This window comes from Pseudopodoces humilis, chromosome 1 (assembly GCF_049639895.1).
Source record: "Pseudopodoces humilis isolate 2021_Gansu_Grassland_sample_001 chromosome 1, ASM4963989v1, whole genome shotgun sequence".
NCBI classification, from domain to species: domain Eukaryota; kingdom Metazoa; phylum Chordata; class Aves; order Passeriformes; family Paridae; genus Pseudopodoces; species Pseudopodoces humilis.
The window spans coordinates 99,942-117,255 of NC_142200.1; the positions used below are offsets into that span (position 1 = coordinate 99,942).

General features: G+C 63.8%; 1 protein-coding gene across 19 annotated transcripts in view; it reads left to right on the plus strand.

Annotated features, from left to right (window-relative positions):
• Positions 1–12,999, plus strand: part of PLEC (plectin) — a 59,710-nt gene extending 46,711 nt beyond the window's left edge. For all 19 annotated transcript variants that reach the window (XM_088058469.1, XM_088058512.1, XM_088058708.1 and 16 more), the window contains 4 exons: positions 738–4,118; positions 4,640–11,613; positions 12,123–12,263; positions 12,394–12,999. In XM_088058469.1, coding sequence (XP_087914595.1) covers positions 738–4,118; positions 4,640–10,969 — 9,711 coding nt within the window. In that variant the 3' untranslated portion in view covers positions 10,970–11,613; positions 12,123–12,263; positions 12,394–12,999. The remainder of the gene's footprint in view (positions 1–737; positions 4,119–4,639; positions 11,614–12,122; positions 12,264–12,393) is intronic.
• The last annotated feature ends 4,315 nt before the right edge of the window (positions 13,000–17,314 follow it).

Genomic DNA, 17,314 nt, shown 5'->3' on the forward strand with positions numbered 1-17,314 from the left:
ACGGCTCACCACCCTCTCCTCGCCCTCCTCTACATCTGCGCCGGGACCAGGGGTCCGCTGTGGGTCTGGCTCCCCTGCATGCGCTGCCCGCCCCGCCAAGCGCGCGGCTGCCTCGCTCACGGTGCATGTGGTGCGCGTGCTGCGGCACGGCCCCGAGCCAGGCGCCAGCTGCGTTGGCCCTTTGGCAGAGCCCGCTCCCGGCTGTCTGGAGAGGGCTGGGACGGGTTTGAACCAGCTGAACTGCTCTCTCCTGTTGAGGCTTTCCCGGCAGGGAAGGCTCTGCCGGCGCCGCCCTCGCACCGCTCCCCTCTGTTCTGCTCCCGGTGCTCCGGCCGTCTCTCTCGTTTCCCCACGGCAGGGGCTGTGTGTGCCAGCCCCCTCGCAGGGGCAGCCACGGTGGTGATGTGCACGCTGCTCGCATCGTCTTCATCGCTTGGGCTCCGCTCGCTCTCTGTCCCTTCTCTCTGGAACGTGGCTTCCCGTGCTGCTGTCTGGCTCCTGTTGCCTGTCTGGCTGTGCTGTCGTGTGTCCCCTCTCGTGCCACACATCTTCTGGAAGCTGGCGTCACCGGCTCGTGCGGTGGCCCGGGGGCCGAAGCCATTCCACGCACATCTGCCACCCCTCCGCTGTCTCGGCAGTGCGTGGCTGGGCCAGCATCGAATCCACGGCGCGATCGCATCCCTTGTGATTTGTCTCTCTCTCCCCTCTCTGTCCCCTGCACCCTCTTTCCCCTCCAGAAAGCCGCCGAGAAGCTGAAAGAGGAGGAGAGGAAGCGGCTGGCGGAGGTGGAGGCGCAGCTGGAGAAGCAGCGGCAGCTGGCCGAGGCCCACGCCAAAGCCAAGGCACAGGCGGAGGCGGAGGCGCGGGAGCTGCAGCTCCGCATGCAGGAGGAGGTCACCCGGCGGGAGGTGGTGGCCGTGGATGCCGAGCAGCAGAAGCAGAACATCCAGCAGGAGCTGATGCAGCTGCGGCAGAACTCGGACCACCAGATCAAGTCCAAGGTGAAGCTGATCGAGGAGGCCGAGTACAACCGCAAGAAAGTGGAGGAGGAGATCCGCCTCATCCGCCTGCAGCTGGAGAGCACCGAGAAGCAGCGGGAGAGCGCGGAGACAGAGCTGCAGGAGCTGCGGGCACGTGCCGAAGAGGCCGAGCGGCAGAAGCGGCAGGCACAGGAGGAAGCCGAGCGCCTGCGCCGACAGGTGAAGGAGGAGAGCCAGAAGAAGCGGGAGGCGGAGGAGGAGCTGAAGCGCAAGGTGCAGGCCGAGCGCGAAGCGGCGCGGGAGAAGCAGAAGGCAGTGGCGGACCTGGAGCAGCTGCGGCTGCAGGCGGAGGAGGCTGAGCGACGCATGCGGCAGGCAGAGGCTGAGAAGGACCGGCAGATCCAGGTGGCCCAGGAGGTGGCCCAGCGCAGCGCTGAGGCCGAGCTGCAGAGCAAGAGGCTCTCTTTCGCCGAGAAGACAGCGCAGCTGGAGCTGTCGCTGCAGCAGGAGCATGACGTGGTGGCCCAGCTGCAGGAGGAGGCTGAGCGGCTGAAGAGGCAGCAGCTGGAGGCCGAGCGCTCGCGGGAGGAGGCTGAGAAGGAGCTGGAGCGCTGGCGGCAGAAGGCCAACGAGGCGCTGCGCCTGCGGTTGCAGGCCGAAGAGGTGGCCCACAAGAAGTCGCTGGCGCAGGAGGAGGCCGAGAAGCAGAAGGAGGATGCAGAGCGCGAGGCCCGCAAGCGCGCCAAGGCAGAGGAGGCCGCCCTGCGGCAGAAGGAGCTCGCGGAGGAAGAGCTGGAAAAGCAGCGGGAGCTGGCAGAGGGCACAGCCCAGCAGAAGCTGGTGGCGGAGCAGGAGCTGATCCGGCTGAAGGCGGAGATGGAGAACGGGGAGCAGCAGCGCCTGCTCCTGGAGGAAGAGCTCTCACGGCTGAAGGGGGAGGTAAACGAGGCCATCCAGAGGAGGAAAGAGCTGGAGGAGGAACTGGCCAAGCTGCGGGCAGAAATGGAGGTCCTGCTGGAGAGCAAGGCCAAGACGGAGGAGGAATCGCGCTCCAGCAGTGAGAAGTCCAAGCAGCGGCTGGAGGCGGAGGCCAACAAGCTGCGGGAGCTGGCCGAGGAGGCCGCCCGCCTGCGCGCCCTCTCCGAGGAGGCCAAGCGGCAGCGGCAGCTGGCAGAGGACGAGGCCAGCCGGCAACGGGCCGAGGCCGAGCGCATCCTGAAGGAGAAGCTGGCGGCCATCAACGAGGCCTCACGGCTGAAGGCGGAGGCGGAGATCGCGCTGAAGGAGAAGGAGGCCGAGAACGAGCGGCTGCGGCGGCTGGCGGAGGATGAGGCCTACCAGCGCAAGCTGCTGGAGGAGCAGGCGGCCCAACACAAGCAGGACATTGAGGAGAAGATTGCCCTGCTGAAGCGCTCCTCAGAGAGCGAGCTGGAGAGGCAGAAGGGGCTCGTGGAGGATACGCTGCGGCAGCGGCGGCAGGTGGAGGAGGAGATCCGTGCCCTCAAGGCCAGCTTCGAGAAGGCCTCAGCTGGCAAGAGCGAGCTGGAGCGGGAGCTGAACCGCATCCGTGGGGAGGCGGAGGAGGTGCAGCGCAGCCGGGAGCAGGCAGAGCGGGAGGCTGAGCGGCAGCGGGCGCTGGCGCTGGAGGAGGAGGGCCGGCGGCGCGAGGCCGAAGAGAAGGTGCAGGCCATCCTGGCGGCCGAGGAGGAGGCCGGGCGGCAGCGGCGGCTGGCCCTGGAGGAGGTGGAGCGGCTGCGGGCCATGGTGGAGGAGGCGCGGCGACAGAAGGAACTGGCGGAGAAGGAGTCAGAGCGGCAGATCCAGCTGGCACGGGAGGCGGCGCAGAAGCGGATTGCGGCGGAGGAGAAGGCGCACCTGGCTGCCGTGCAGCAGAAGGAGCAGGAGCTGCTGCAGACGCGCCAGCAGGAGCAGAGCCTCCTGGACCGGCTGCGCGAGGAGGCCGAGCGGGCCCGGCGGGCGGCTGAGGAGGCCGAGTTTGCCCGTGGCAAGGCCGAGCAGGACGCCAGCTTGTCCCGGCAGCGCGTGGAGGAGGCTGAGCGGCTGAAGCAGCGGGCAGAGGAGGAGGCGCAGGCCAAGGCGCAGGCACAGGCGGATGCGGAGAAGCTGCGCAAGGAGGCCGAGCTGGAGGCCGCGAAACGGGCGCAGGCAGAGCAGGCGGCCCTGCGGCAGAAGCAACTGGCCGATGCCGAGATGGAGAAGCACAAGAAGTTTGCCGAGCAGACGCTACGGCAGAAGGCGCAGGTGGAGCAGGAGCTGACCAAGGTGAAGTTGCAGCTGGATGAGACAGACCACCAGAAGGGCATCCTGGACGAGGAGCTGCAGCGGCTGAAGGAGGAGGTGACGGACGCCGTCCGGCAGAAGGCCCAAGTGGAGGAGGAGCTCTTCAAGGTCCGGGTGCAGATGGAGGAGCTGGCCAAGCTGAAAAGCCGCATTGAGGAGGAGAACAAGGCGCTGATCCTCAAGGACAAGGACAACACGCAGAAGTTCCTGGCGGAGGAGGCAGAGAAGATGAAGCAGGTGGCAGAGGAGGTGGCCCGGCTGAGCGTGGAGGCGCAGGAGGCCGCCCGCATGCGGCAGCTGGCTGAGGACGACCTGGCACAGCAGCGGGCGCTGGCGGAGAAGATGCTGAAGGAGAAGATGCAGGCGGTGCAGGAGGCCACGCGGCTGCGGGCTGAGGCTGAAATGCTGCAGAAGCAGAAGGATCTGGCACAGGAACACGCCAAGAAGCTGCAGGAGGACAAGGAGCAAATGCAGCAGCGCCTGGCTGAGGAGACCGAAGGCTTCCAGAAGACACTGGAGGCCGAGCGCCGGCGGCAGCTGGACATCACAGCTGAGGCTGAGCGCCTCAAGCTGCAAGTGGCCGAGATGAGCATGGCCCAGGCCAAGGCTGAGGAGGAAGCCAAGCGGTTCAAGAAGCAGGCAGAGGAGATCAGTGAGAGGCTGCATGAGACGGAGCTGGCCACACAGGAGAAGATGACGATGGTGCACACCCTGGAGATCCAGCGGCACCAGAGCGATGAGGACGCAGAAAAGCTGCGGAGGGCCATCGCTGACCTGGAGAAGGAGAAGGAGAAGCTGAAGCAGGAGGCAGCGCTGCTGCAGCAGAAGGCAGAGGAGGTACTGGGCTGTGGGTCTCGCATAGTGGTGGCGGTACACAGGGAGGCTGTCCCTCTTCCCAGCCAGCCCACACCATCCCTGGGCAGGTCCCCAAGGACCGTCACTGGGGATGGTGGGGCAGGATCCCCTGTGCAGGTCAGGGATGTGCGTAGAGTTGGGGGCAGTGGAACAAACCCCTCAGGCAGCGTCGGAGCAGGACCCCGAACCCCTGGAGCTGTGGAGGTGGGATCCCCATCGCCTGGGCCGGCTCTTCCACCCCGTGGCGTGTCCTGCCGTGTTCTTCTCTGTGCCCAGCTCCCAGCCTTAGTGCCGGGGCTTCCCTTGTGTCCTTCCCCTGCTCATCCTGCCCCATGCTGTGTGTGGCTCCCTAACCCGGCTCTGCTCCTTAACTCTTACCTGATGTAGGGAGTGTGTGGGTGACTCTGTGCCTCCCCTGCCGCCCGTCCCCCTGCCTCAGACCACCCTCAGTCCCCCACTGCCCTCCTGGGTGTCTGACCACACTGTTCTCTCTCCCACCCCAGATGCAGGTGGCCCAGCAGGCTCAGCTCCGTCAGGAGACGCAGCTCCTGCAGCAGAGCTTCCTGACGGAGAAAGATGCCCTGCTGCAGAAGGAGAAGTTCATTGAGGAGGAGAAATCAAAGCTGGAGAAGCTCTTTAAGGATGAGGTGAACAAAGCCCAGAACCTGAAGGCAGAGCAGGAGCGGCAGCAGCAGGAGATGGAGCAGGAGAAGCAGCAGTTGAAAGCTATGTTAGATGAAGCTAAGAAGCATCAGAAGGAAGCTGAGGAAAACGTCAGGCACAAGCAGGAGGAGCTACAGCAGCTGGAGAGGCAGCGACAGCAGCAGGAGAAACTTCTGGAAGAAGAGAACAAGAAGCTGAGGGAGAGGCTCGAGCAGATGCAGGAGGAGTACAAGGCTGCCCTGGCCCAGCGACGGGAGATCATGATCCAGACAGATGACCTGCCTGGGGAGGTGGTTACCACAACGCAGCTGCTGGACATCAAGGCTGTGCCCAATGGCCGGGATGCAATGGATGGCTTAGCCCAGAATGGGGAGCCGGAGTTCGCCTTTGACGGCATCCGGCAGAAGGTGTCGGCAGAGAAGCTGGCTGACGCTGGCATTCTGAGCAGGGAGAGCTTAGACAAGTTGGCGAAGGGAGTTGTGAGCGTGGGTGAGCTCTCTCAGAGGGAGGATGTCAAGAAGTACCTGCAGGGCCAGAGCAGCATTGCTGGTTTGCTGATCAAACCCTCCAACCAGAAGATGAGCATCTACGAAGCCATGAAGAAGAAGCTGCTGAGCCCAGGCACAGCACTGGTGCTCCTGGAGGCACAGGCTGCTTCTGGCTTCATCATTGACCCCGTGCGGAACGCGAGGCTCTCGGTGAACGAGGCGGTGCGGGAGGGAGTCATCGGGCCAGAGCTGCACAACAAGATGCTGTCGGCCGAGCGGGCCGTCACCGGCTACAAGGATCCGTACACAGGTGACAAGATCTCCCTGTTCCAGGCCATGCAGAAGGATCTCATTGTCAGGGATCACGGCATCCGCCTGCTCGAGGCCCAGATTGCCACCGGCGGCATCATCGATCCTGTCAACAGCCACCGCCTGCCCGTGGAAGCCGCCTACAAGCGCGGCTACTTCGATGAGGAGATGAATCAGGTCCTGTCTGACCCCAGTGACGACACCAAGGGCTTCTTCGACCCCAACACTCAGGAGAACCTCACCTACCTGCAGCTCATGGAGCGGTGCGTGACTGACCCGGACACGGGGCTGTGCCTCCTGCCCCTCACCGACCAAGCAGCCAAAGCTGGAGAGCTGGTCTACACTGACAAGGAAGCCAAGGATGTCTTCAAGAAGGCCACAGTGACAGCACCGTTTGGCAAGTTCCAAGGGAAGACGATGACCATCTGGGAGCTCATCAACTCTGAATACTTCACTGAGGACCAAAGGCGGGACCTGATCCAGCAGTACAGGACTGGCAAGATCACAGTGGAGAAGATTATCAAGATTGTCATCACGGTTGTGGAGGAAAGTGAGAAAAAGAGCCAGATGTGCTTTGAGGGCCTGCGGGGCCCCGTGCCCGCTGCCGAGCTGCTCGAGAGCAAGATCATCAACAAGGACCTCTACAACCAGCTGCACCAGGGCAAGAAGTCCATAAAGGATGTGGCAGAGATGGAGTCTGTACGGCAGTACCTGAAGGGCATGGATGCCATCGCTGGTGTCCTGGTGGAGTCTACGGGCCAGAAGCTCACCTTCTATGAGGCCCTGAAGAGGAACTTGCTGAAGCCAGAAGTTGCCCTGTCCCTGCTGGAGGCACAAGCTGCCACCGGCTACATCATCGACCCTGTGGGTAACAAGCTCTTCTCTGTGGATGAGGCGGTGAAGGCTGAGGTGGTGGGGCCGGAGTTCCACGAGAAGCTGCTGTCGGCAGAGAAGGCAGTGACTGGCTACAAGGATCCCTACACAGGTCAGACGGTTTCCCTCTACCAAGCGCTCCAGAAGGGCCTCATCCCCAGCGACACTGGGCTCCGGCTGCTGGACGTCCAGCTTGCCACCGGTGGCATCATCGACCCCGTCAAGAGCCACCGGCTCCCGCTTGAGGTCGCCTACAAGCGCGGCTACTTTGACGCGGAGATAAACAAGGCTCTGGCTGAGCTCCGAGACGATGCCAAGGCTTTCTACTGTCCCAACACCCAGGAACACCTCACCTACGCCCAGCTGCAGAAGAGCTGCCACCGCGACAAGCAGACCGGCCTGTGTCTGCTGCCCCTGTCCGACAAGGCGATCCAGTCGCAGCAGGAGGAGGTCTACACCGACAGCCAGGCCAAGGAGTGCTTCGACAAAGCAACCATAGAGGTCCCGGTGGGCAGCATGAAGGGCCAGACAATGACCATCTGGGAGCTGATCCACTCTGAATACTTCACAGAGGAGCACAGGCGGGAGCTGCTCCGACAGTACAAGACTGGCAAAGTGACAATCGAGAAGATCATCAAGATCGTGATCACCATCATCGAGGAGGCAGAGACCAAAAAGCAGGAGAAACTGACATTCAGCGGTCTGCGTGCACCGGTGCCTGCCAGCGAGCTGCTGGAGTCCCGCATCATCAGCAAAACCCAGTACGAGCAGCTGAAGGAAGGCAAGAAATCAGTGAAGGACCTCTCTGAGACAGATGCGGTGAGGAGATTCCTGCACGGCAGTGACTGCATTGCCGGTGTCTACGTGGAAGCCACCAAGGAGAAGCTGAACATCTACGAGGCCATGAAGAGGAACCTGCTGAGGCCCAGCACTGCCGTGGTCCTCCTGGAGGCCCAGGCAGCCACTGGGTTCTTGATTGACCCTGTGAAGAACCGTAAGCTGTACGTCAACGAGGCGGTGAAGGCTGGCATCGTCGGGCCTGAGCTGCACGAGAAGCTGCTGTCGGCTGAGAAGGCTGTCACGGGGTACAAGGATCCCTACTCGGGCGATACCATCTCCCTGTTCCAGGCCATGAAGAAAGGGCTTATTGTCAAGGAGCACGGCATCCGCCTGCTGGAGGCCCAGATCGCCACCGGCGGCATCATCGACCCCGTGCACAGCCACCGCCTGCCCGTGGAGGTGGCCTACAAGCGCGGCTACTTCGACGAGGAGATGAACCGGACCCTCTCCGACCCCACCGATGACACCAAGGGCTTCTTCGACCCCAACACTCAGGAGAACCTCACCTACCTGCAGCTGAAGGAGAGGTGCATCGAGGACCCCGAGACGGGGCTATACCTGCTGCCTCTGCGGGAGCCTGAGAAGCCAAAAGTGGTGGAAACCACTCACATGTACACAGAAGCTGAGACACGAAAGGTGTTTGAGGAGACACAGGTGGACATCCCTGTGGGCAGCCGGGCAGGCTCCTCCATGTCGCTGTGGGAGATCATGCACTCGGACCTGCTGCCTGAGGAGCAGCGTAAACATCTCATGGAGGAGTTCCAGTCGGGCCGCGTGTCCAAGGAGCGCATGATCATCATTATCATCGAGATCATCGAGAAGACTGAGATCATCCGGCAGCAGAACCTCACATCCTATGACTACGTCCGGCGCCGCATCACAGCCGAGGACCTCTACGAGGCCAAGATTATCTCACAGGACATCTACAACCTGCTGAAACAGGGCTCCAAAACCTTCCGGGAGCTCCTGGACGTGGAGACTGTCTGGAAGTACCTTTACGGGTCGGGCTGCGTGGCTGGCATCTACATCCCCTCCTCCAAGCAGACACTCAGTGTCTACCAGGCGCTGAAGAAGGGGCTGATTAACTCCGAAGTGGCCCGCTCCCTCCTGGAGGCCCAGGCAGCCACCGGCTTCATTATTGACCCCACGAAGAATGAAATGCTGACTGTGGATGAGGCGGTGAGGAAGGGTGTGGTGGGGCCAGAGATCCACGACCGGCTCCTGTCTGCTGAGAGGGCTGTGACCGGCTACAGAGATCCATACAGCGAACAGAAGATTTCCCTCTTCCAGGCCATGAAGAAAGATCTCATTCCCAGCGAAGAGGCCCTCAAGCTCCTGGACGCCCAGATCGCCACCGGTGGCGTAATTGACCCTCACTTGGGCTTCCACCTGCCCCTGGAGGTGGCCTACCAGCGGGGCTTCATCAACAGGGAGACGTACGACATGCTGTCGGAGCCCAGCGAGGTGCGCAGCTACGTGGACCCCTCCACAGACGAGAAGCTCAGCTATACCCAGCTGCTGAAGCGGTGCCGGAAGGACGAGAGCTCCAGGCTCCTCCTGCTCCCGCTCTGCGACACACGGAAGCTCACCTTCCGGGGGCTGCGGAAACAGATCACTGTGGAGGAGCTGGTCCTCTCGCAGGTGATGGATGAGGCCACAGCCCAGCGCCTCCAGGAGGGTCTCACCTCTGTTGAGGAGGTCTCTAAGAACCTGAAGAAGTTCCTGGAGGGCACCAGCTGCATCGCTGGCGTCTTTGTGGACTCCACAAAGGAGCGTCTGTCCATCTACCAGGCCATGAAGAAGGGGATCATCCGGCCCGGCACTGCCTTCGAGCTCCTGGAGGCGCAGGCGGCCACGGGCTACGTGATTGACCCCATCAAGGGCCTCAAGCTGACAGTGGAGGAAGCTGTGCGCATGGGCATTGTGGGCCCGGAGTTCAAGGACAAGCTCCTGTCTGCTGAGAGGGCTGTCACCGGCTACCGGGACCCCTACACCGGAAAGCTCATCTCCCTCTTCCAGGCTATGAAGAAGGGTCTGATCCTGAAGGACCACGGGATCCGCTTGCTGGAGGCACAGATCGCCACGGGAGGCATCATTGACCCTGAGGAGAGCCACCGCCTGCCCGTGGAGGTGGCCTACAAGCGGGGCCTCTTTGATGAGGAGATGAACGAAATCCTGCTGGACCCCAGTGACGACACCAAGGGCTTCTTCGACCCCAACACAGAGGAGAACCTCACCTACCTGCAGCTCATGGAGCGGTGCATCACAGACCCAGAGACTGGCCTCTGCCTCCTGCCTCTGAAGGAGAAAAAGCGGGAGAGGAAGACCTCCTCCAAGTCCTCCGTCCGCAAGCGCCGGGTGGTGATCGTTGACCCGGAGACGGGCAAGGAGATGTCCGTGTACGAAGCTTATCGCAAGGGCCTCATAGACCACCAGACTTACCTGGAGCTGTCAGAGCAGGAGTGCGAGTGGGAGGAGATCACCACCTCCTCCTCCGATGGCGTGGTGAAGTCAATGATCATCGACAGGCGCTCGGGCCGCCAGTATGACATCGACGATGCCATTGGCAAGGGTCTGATTGACCAGTCAGCCCTGGACCAGTACCGCTCGGGCACCCTCTCCATCACCGAGTTTGCTGACATGCTCTCTGGCAACATGGGTGGCTTCCGGTCACGGTCGTCCTCAGTTGGATCCTCCTCCTCCTACACCGTCAGCCCAGCCCTGTCACGGACCCAGATCTCCATGTGGACTGACCCAACCGAAGAGACTGGGCCAGTGGCAGGCATCCTGGACACGGACACTCTGGAGAAGGTGTCCATCACCGAGGCGATGCGCCGCAACCTGGTGGACAACATCACAGGGCAGCGGCTGCTGGAAGCCCAGGCCTGCACCGGGGGCATCATCGACCCCAACACCGGTGACAAATGCACCGTCGCTGACGCGGTCACCAAGGGCCTGGTGGACAAGATCATGGTGGACCGCATCAACCTGGCGCAGAAGGCCTTCTACGGCTTTGAGGACCCGCGGACCAAGACAAAGATGTCGGCGGCGCAGGCACTGAAGAAGGGCTGGCTGTACTACGAGGCCGGGCAGCGGTTCCTGGAGGTGCAGTACTTGACAGGGGGCCTGATCGAGCCCGATGCCCCGGGCCGCGTCTCCCTGGATGAGGCGCTGCAGAAGGGCACCATTGACGCGAGGACTGCCCAGAAGCTGCGGGATGTCAACACCTATTCCAAGTACCTCACCTGCCCCAAGACCAAGCTCAAGATCTCCTACAAGGACGCCATGGACCGGAGCATGATCGAGGATGGGACCGGCCTGCGGCTGCTGGAGGCCTCCTCCCAGTCCAGCAAGGGCTACTACAGTCCCTACAACATCAGCAGCGCCGGCTCCACCTCTGGCTCGCGCTCGGGTTCTCGCACCGGCTCTCGCTCAGGCTCCCGGCGTGGCAGTTTCGACGCCACCGGCTCCGGCTTCTCCATGACCTTCTCTTCCTCCTCCTACTCCTCCTCGAGTTTCGGGCGCAGATACGCCGGGGGCACCCAGGGCGCCATGGAGGTGGCTGCCCTTGCCCTCGCCCTGGCCTCATCCAGAAGCTGTGGGTGGGAGGAGAGCAGGGAGTGCTCCGGGGCGTGTGGGCCCCTGCTCCACGTGGCCTGAGACCTGCCAGCCCCCCGAGGCGCTGCCTCACCCGCTCCGCATGTGGCAACGCTGCTGGCTAATCACTAGTATTTTTTTTTTTTAATTTTGAACCTCCACTCTTCTCCCAAAGCAGTGCCTCAAGTTTAACCAAAAAGACAAGACTAATAAATTAATATATGAGAATGTGCTGACAGTGTTTGTATATTAAGAGACAAGAGACAACACACACTACCCTCCCCACCCTGTGCCCCAGGAGCCGGACACCGTTCCTGCTCCTGGCTGCGCCAATCCCGCCGCTGCTCGCACACGGCGCAGCCGAGCTGGACACCAGGAAAACAGTTCCCTGTTTGGATCTAACCACTTAGCACTCTTTTGTAATTAACCTGCCGGCTTCAGCCCCTGCACCCCAAAGGAGGAGACTGCCTTGGCCCCGTGGTGCACCCCACTGCAGCTGATGTGCCAGAGGAGGACATTGCAGGCTCCTCAGCACTGGACAGCCAGACACACCACACCAGCCCTGAAGCTGCTGCCTGGACCCCTTCCACATGTCCTCACTGCAGCGAGGAGGGGGCTCTGCACCCCAGCCCCCGAGCTGCCCCATCTCCCTGCCTTGGCCTCCCGGCACGTCCCCACCACCACGCCGCGGAACCGGTGCCCCAACCGTAAGTGCCGCGCTGGCGCTGCCCGGTGCTTCCGCGCCACGCGGGGGGAACCTGCCTCCGCTCGCCGCTTCGCCCGCCGAGGGGCTTCGCTGCGTGCCTGCCTCCGCCAGCCCACCCGCTCACCCGGGACGCGCCTGCCGCGGTCTGTCTGTCTGTCTCTCCGTGTATCTGGGAAGTGCTTCTGCTCCAGGTTGATTTCCTCACACTCACGTGGCTCCATCACCTGTTGGCAGGTGTCTGCCAGAGCCCGTGCCCCAGCCTGGGTCTGCGCAGCTCCTGCGCGCGGACCCCCCTAGAGCCGTGGGGGTTTTCCTGGCCCTCACAAAGGCTATGAGGGCCGTGGGACTCCTGCAGCACAGGGTGGGCCACGGGGTGCTGTAGCAGCCTGACACACATTCTTGTTAGAAATAGGCAGATTTCTGTAAAACCGGCCTCCTTCTCCTCCTTCGCGGTAATTCCATGGCTCTGGCTCCCCCTGTGCCGGCGCTAACGCGCTCTCTCTCTGGCAGACGTCTTTTTCCAGTCCCAACAAAGACCTCCCAGTGCCGCTGGGCGAGCTCCTGAGCTGGGTCTCTGACATCAGCAGGTCGTGGATGGGCTCGAGGGAGGCCCTGAAGGCGGCAGCTGCTCGGCCGTGCTCACCAGCACAGGTAACACCGCCCTCCCCGCTCTGGCCCGGTCCCACAGAAGGTGCGCGGCACTGACGGCCGGGCTCGGTGCCTTCATTTCATGGATTGTTCTCCCCGTCTCATCCCATCTTTTCTGTTCGCTTTGTTGTAGTGTGGCTGGATGTCCATACCACCTCCCCTCATCGCCGCCGTGGAGCCCGTCCCCCGCCCTGAGGCCGGTGGGACCGCGCCTGAGGACACAGGGACGTTCTCCCTCACCCTTTGCACTTGCCAGAGTCCCCGGCCAGAGACTGGGGCCACAGTGCCCGAGCAGCCAATGGCCCGAGAAACACCCACAGGGTCACCACAGGGCCCCCACTCGCCCCACACAGTCCCTCCTCCCCAGGGACGGCCTCGTGGTGTGGTGTCGGGCTCACTGCGGATCTCCAGAACATCTCCTCCTTCCCACCTGCTCTCATCTGCCTCCTGTAAATCCAGTCATGTTACCCTCCGCCTCTGGTGTCATTATTGCTCTCATTACCCCGTTTGGCTTTGCATGAGGTGCCTCTGCGCGCAGCTCCAGGACAGTCCCCGCTCCCGGGGCCCCCCGCACCCCGACCATCACTCACCGGGACAGGGGGGCTCCATCGATGACCCAGTCACATCTCTTTCTGGGGACAAAACACTAAACTTGTACATAGCACCAAGTGTCTGTAAAAGAGCAGTGTGGACCCAGGGCTCCCCTGCAAGGGCAGTAAAGGAGAATCCTCCGAAACCAGCCGGCAGCACTGCGTGATCTGTTCGCCCCCTGGCCTTGCCGCCGTGGCCGTGGGCTCCCATTGCCTCCTGCAGCTTCAGGCCACGGGCTGCCGCAGGTGGTGGTGAAGTGTGCTGGGGTGCCAGGGCCTGACCAACACCTGCTGCAGGTGCTGCACCTGAGCGCTGGGCCCGGGGGTACCCGTGGTGCTGCCAGGGACAGAGCAGGGCCACAGGGTTGTCCCCAGAGCTGCCCCGTGCTGGCAGCACAGCTGACACTGCTGGGAGTCATTGTGGGTGCAGCACCGGGCCATTGGACCCCTGGTTTTGGGGAGTGGGTGCTGCTGGTGCTGTGGGGGCTTCTGAGCATCGCTTGTACGAGGACAGACCTGTCCCTTCATCAGTGGGGCTCTGGACTGGGCAGGGGCACTGTCCTCCATGGTCCTGTTCCCATGTGTGCTGCTGCCACTGCCGGCCTGGGGCCATGCCGGCCGCTGCCATGGGCACTGCCCGGTGTGGGCTGAGCCATGGGCACTGCCCGGTGTGGGCTGCACTGCCCAGTGTGGGCTGAGCCGTGGGCACTGCCCGGTGTGGGCTGAGCCGTGGGCACTGCCCGGTGTGGGCTGCACTGCCCGGTGTGGGCTGCACTGCCCGGTGTGGGCTGAGCCGTGGGCACTGCCCGGTGTGGGCTGCACTGCCCGATGTGGGCTGAGCCGTGGCCACTGCCCGGTGTGGGCTGAGCCGTGGCCACTGCCCGGTGTGGGCTGAGCCGTGGCCACTGCCCGGTGTGGGCTGCACTGCCCGGTGTGGGCTGAGCCGTGGGCACTGCCCGGTGTGGGCTGCACTGCCCGATGTGGGCTGAGCCGTGGCCACTGCCCGGTGTGGTCTGAGCCATGGGCTCTCCCTTTCTGGGCAGTGAGGGGCTGTTGTGGGTGGATGGCAGCAGTCGGCTGAGGGGGGTTCAGGATGGGTTCAGGGGTTCAGGATGGGTTCAGGGGTTCAGCCTGGCACCCACTGCTAGGGCAGCAGCATTCAGAAGGGAAGGCCTGGCAAACCTGGAGATGTCAGTGCAGCCACTGGCACAGGAGGCTCAAGGGGTCTGTCCAGCGCAGGGAGACTGGAACCCCTGCACAGCCGGGACTCCCTGAGCAGAAAGGTCCCGGCAGTGCTGGGAGCCCCAGGCGCTGTGCCAGGAGCACCAGAGCTGCCAGGACCTTGCGGGACCCCGGCAATGTCCAGGGGCTGATGGGGTCTCAAGCGTGCCGGGACCAGCCAAGCATGTCAGCAGCCCCGGGTGGGGAGGCCGGGCTGGCCGGGACAGATGGCGGTGCCTGAGTAGGACGTTAATTGCATTGTCCATCAGCAATTAACCGCAGTGTCCGTCTGTCCCCACCAGCCGCGGGATGTGGCCGTTAGGCGCAGCCGGGCCAGGGGGACCCAGGGGGGGTTGCAGGCTGCTGCAGCCATTGGGGGGCTCAGGAGAGGTCCCAGGAGAGCAAGATGCTCCCCAAGGTGATGCAAGATGCTCCCCCAGGTGACACAAGCTGCTTGGGGCCCCACCCCACCTCACTGGCCCCCCAGATATTTCCTTGTGTCCCCCAGATGTTCCCTGCTCCCCCTGATATTCCTTGCTTACCCTCCAGCTTCCTGACTCCTCCTCCAGGCCCAGTAACCTCTTCTAAAGCTCACGGGGCCACCAAGAGCCCTCTGACCCATGACCCAGTCCCTTGTCATGGGCTGGTAGCCCCTCACACCCCCTCCCCAACACTGGTGGGGTCCAGCTCTGTTTTCTGGTGAGAAACGCCCCTGCTCCCAGGCCCAGCCACAGGACTCACATCCATGTGCCAGGGGGGACCCTATTCCCCACTCCCCTTCGACCCCGTGCCCCTGGGACCCTGCCTGGTGTGCCCGAGGCCCTGGCATCCCCCCGCGGTGTCTGGCAAAGGGGCGATGGAGGGTGGGCAGGGGGTTGCCCTGAGGTCCAGGCTGACTGCTCCTGGCGTGAGCCGGCCTCTTCCCGCAGTGTCCCTTGTCCACGGACACTCTTCATCATCTTGTGTTGCTCCACGTCACCCTCCTGCCCCACTGATACCCCGTGTCCTTCAGCACCGTGAGTGACCGGGCCAGACTCATTACCACGGAGAACTCCATGATTTCCCCATTTTCATGCCCTGCATGTCATGCTGCCCTGCTGCTGCGGAGGCTGGAGCTAACCCTCCCCACCCCCGCGGGTTAACCCACCCCTCAGCGTTGCGGGATCCCACATGAGGCACCGAGAGCCGAGCGCCCTGGCGGGGTCCCTCGCTCCCCTTGAGGGGTGAGCGGCAGCACCGCCCCGTCCTGGCTGTGCTCCGCGGCGTGGGAGCCGTGGCCGCTGTGCCAGGCGTGGCTCGGTCCTGCTGGCACGGAGCAGCCGCCAGCTCCCTGTGCCCACCGCCCCGGGCGCTGCTGGCTCGGCCCCCGCCGCGCCGGGAACGCTCTGTACCGCTGCTCCACAAAGACGGGCCGGCCTCTCCCACGCCCCCCCCTCGCTGGGGAGCCCAACCTCCTCACGGCCAGGGACCCCGAGACCCCCCCGGCCCTGGCGCTGAGGCTCGGAGCCCGGCCAAGGGCGGCTGTGCCGAGTAAAGCGCCGCGGTCCCTGCCCGGCCGGCTGTGCCGGGGCTCTGTTGGCCGGGCCGGTGAATCCCCCCGGCCACGGCTCGGGCTGCGGGGCTGCGAGCGGGGATGGAGCTGCCCCAGGGCTGCAGCCGCCACGTCCTGCCGGCCACCGGCAGCCCCCAGAGCTCAGGGCCAGGCGGTGGCGGTGCTGCCGTGCGGGCAGCGCGGTGCGGGGACCCTCAGCCTCCCGGAGCGGCACCGGGGGGCTGCAGTCAGGCAGCTCCGGGGCTGTTTGCTCCGTCTGTCACGTCCCCGGGGCAGCCCGCGGTGGCCGGTGCCCCCGCCGGCGCTGGGGGTTGCTCTGACCCGCTCCCCCCGGTGTGCCGGGGCAGGCGGCGGCCGTGGGACCCGCACAGAGCTTGTGCTGCACCCAGCGCGTCCCAGCACCCGTCTGGGGTTCGCTGCTCCTCGTGGTCTCGGGTCTCTTGGCACGTCCCGGCTGGAGCAGCCGCGCTGGCACCGTGTGTGGGACAGGCTGGCAGCGATCATCGGAGCTCCAGCCCCTGCCCCAGCCTCACAGCCCAGGCTGAGCTTGAGCTGAGTCTGAGCTGAGTTTGAGCTGGAAGAGCGTTTCCCAGTGCAGGGAAACCGTCTGCCCACCCGCGGTAGCTTCCTCCACCTGCCTGGTTCCCTGTGCCCAACCTCTGGCAGCAGGGTGACACTGCAGTCCTGCCCTGGGATGAGGGCTCGCCGTGGGGCACAGGGCCAGGGACCAGCGGTGTGGGGCACGAGGGCTGTGGGACCACCTGTGACTGCACCGGAGCTGCCACAACCCCGCGAGCCTCGGTGGCCACAGCTGTGCCATCCTGGACACTGGCCTGGCCCTGGGCAGGAGGAAGCAAGGCGCTGCTGGTGGCTTCTCCAGCTGGTGGGTGGCCCTGGTGCCAGTGCTGGGGCAGGTGGCCACGCTGAGGGTGGGGCCCTGCTGATGGCATCGTGGCAGCAGTGTCTGCCGTGAGCACACGTCCCCAGGTGTCTCTGACGGGACTGAGCCCTGCTGGCACTCCAAACACAAGGAACTGCTGCGACACCTGCACCCAGCACCTGCCTGGTGCCTCTTCCCCTCATCCAGGGAATTCACAGCTGCTCCTGGTGGGGTTCCTGACCAGACCCTGGCTGAGGTTCCTTCTGCGGCAGACGTACCCCAGGCACTCCCTGGTGCTGCAGCTCCTGCTCAGCTGCTCTATGTCACCTTCCCCGGGTCCATCACGGCAGCAGTGCCTCGTCATTCCTGCACCACGGGGGTTTTATCTCCTGTTTATCCAGCCCACATTCCCTGGCTTATTCCCCTGGTACAGTATCTTGGAGATGTGCTCGTGTCTTTAGGTCTTGGGCCCGTCATCAGCTTTGTGGCATCACTGTGGCAGTGCCCATTTCCCTCACGGGATGCACAGTGCTGTTTCCCCCTCCTTGCGCTCAGCCAGGTGACCTGGCTTAATTAATCACCAGGCTTAGCGACCAGTTAATTGCAGGGCTCCCGGGCTGTGGGAGCAGGATCACCCTCAGCCTTTGGGTGCAGGTTTGGTGTGATCCCTCCTGCTCTCCACTGGGGCTCCAAGCAACTGCTGCTGCCTGTTCATGTCCCGTGTCCAGGGCATTGCTGGTTTGTAGATCTTGGTGTTTCCCTGGCATCTTCTCCCATGTGCTGAGGCGAAGTGGCTGCTCTTGCAGCACCT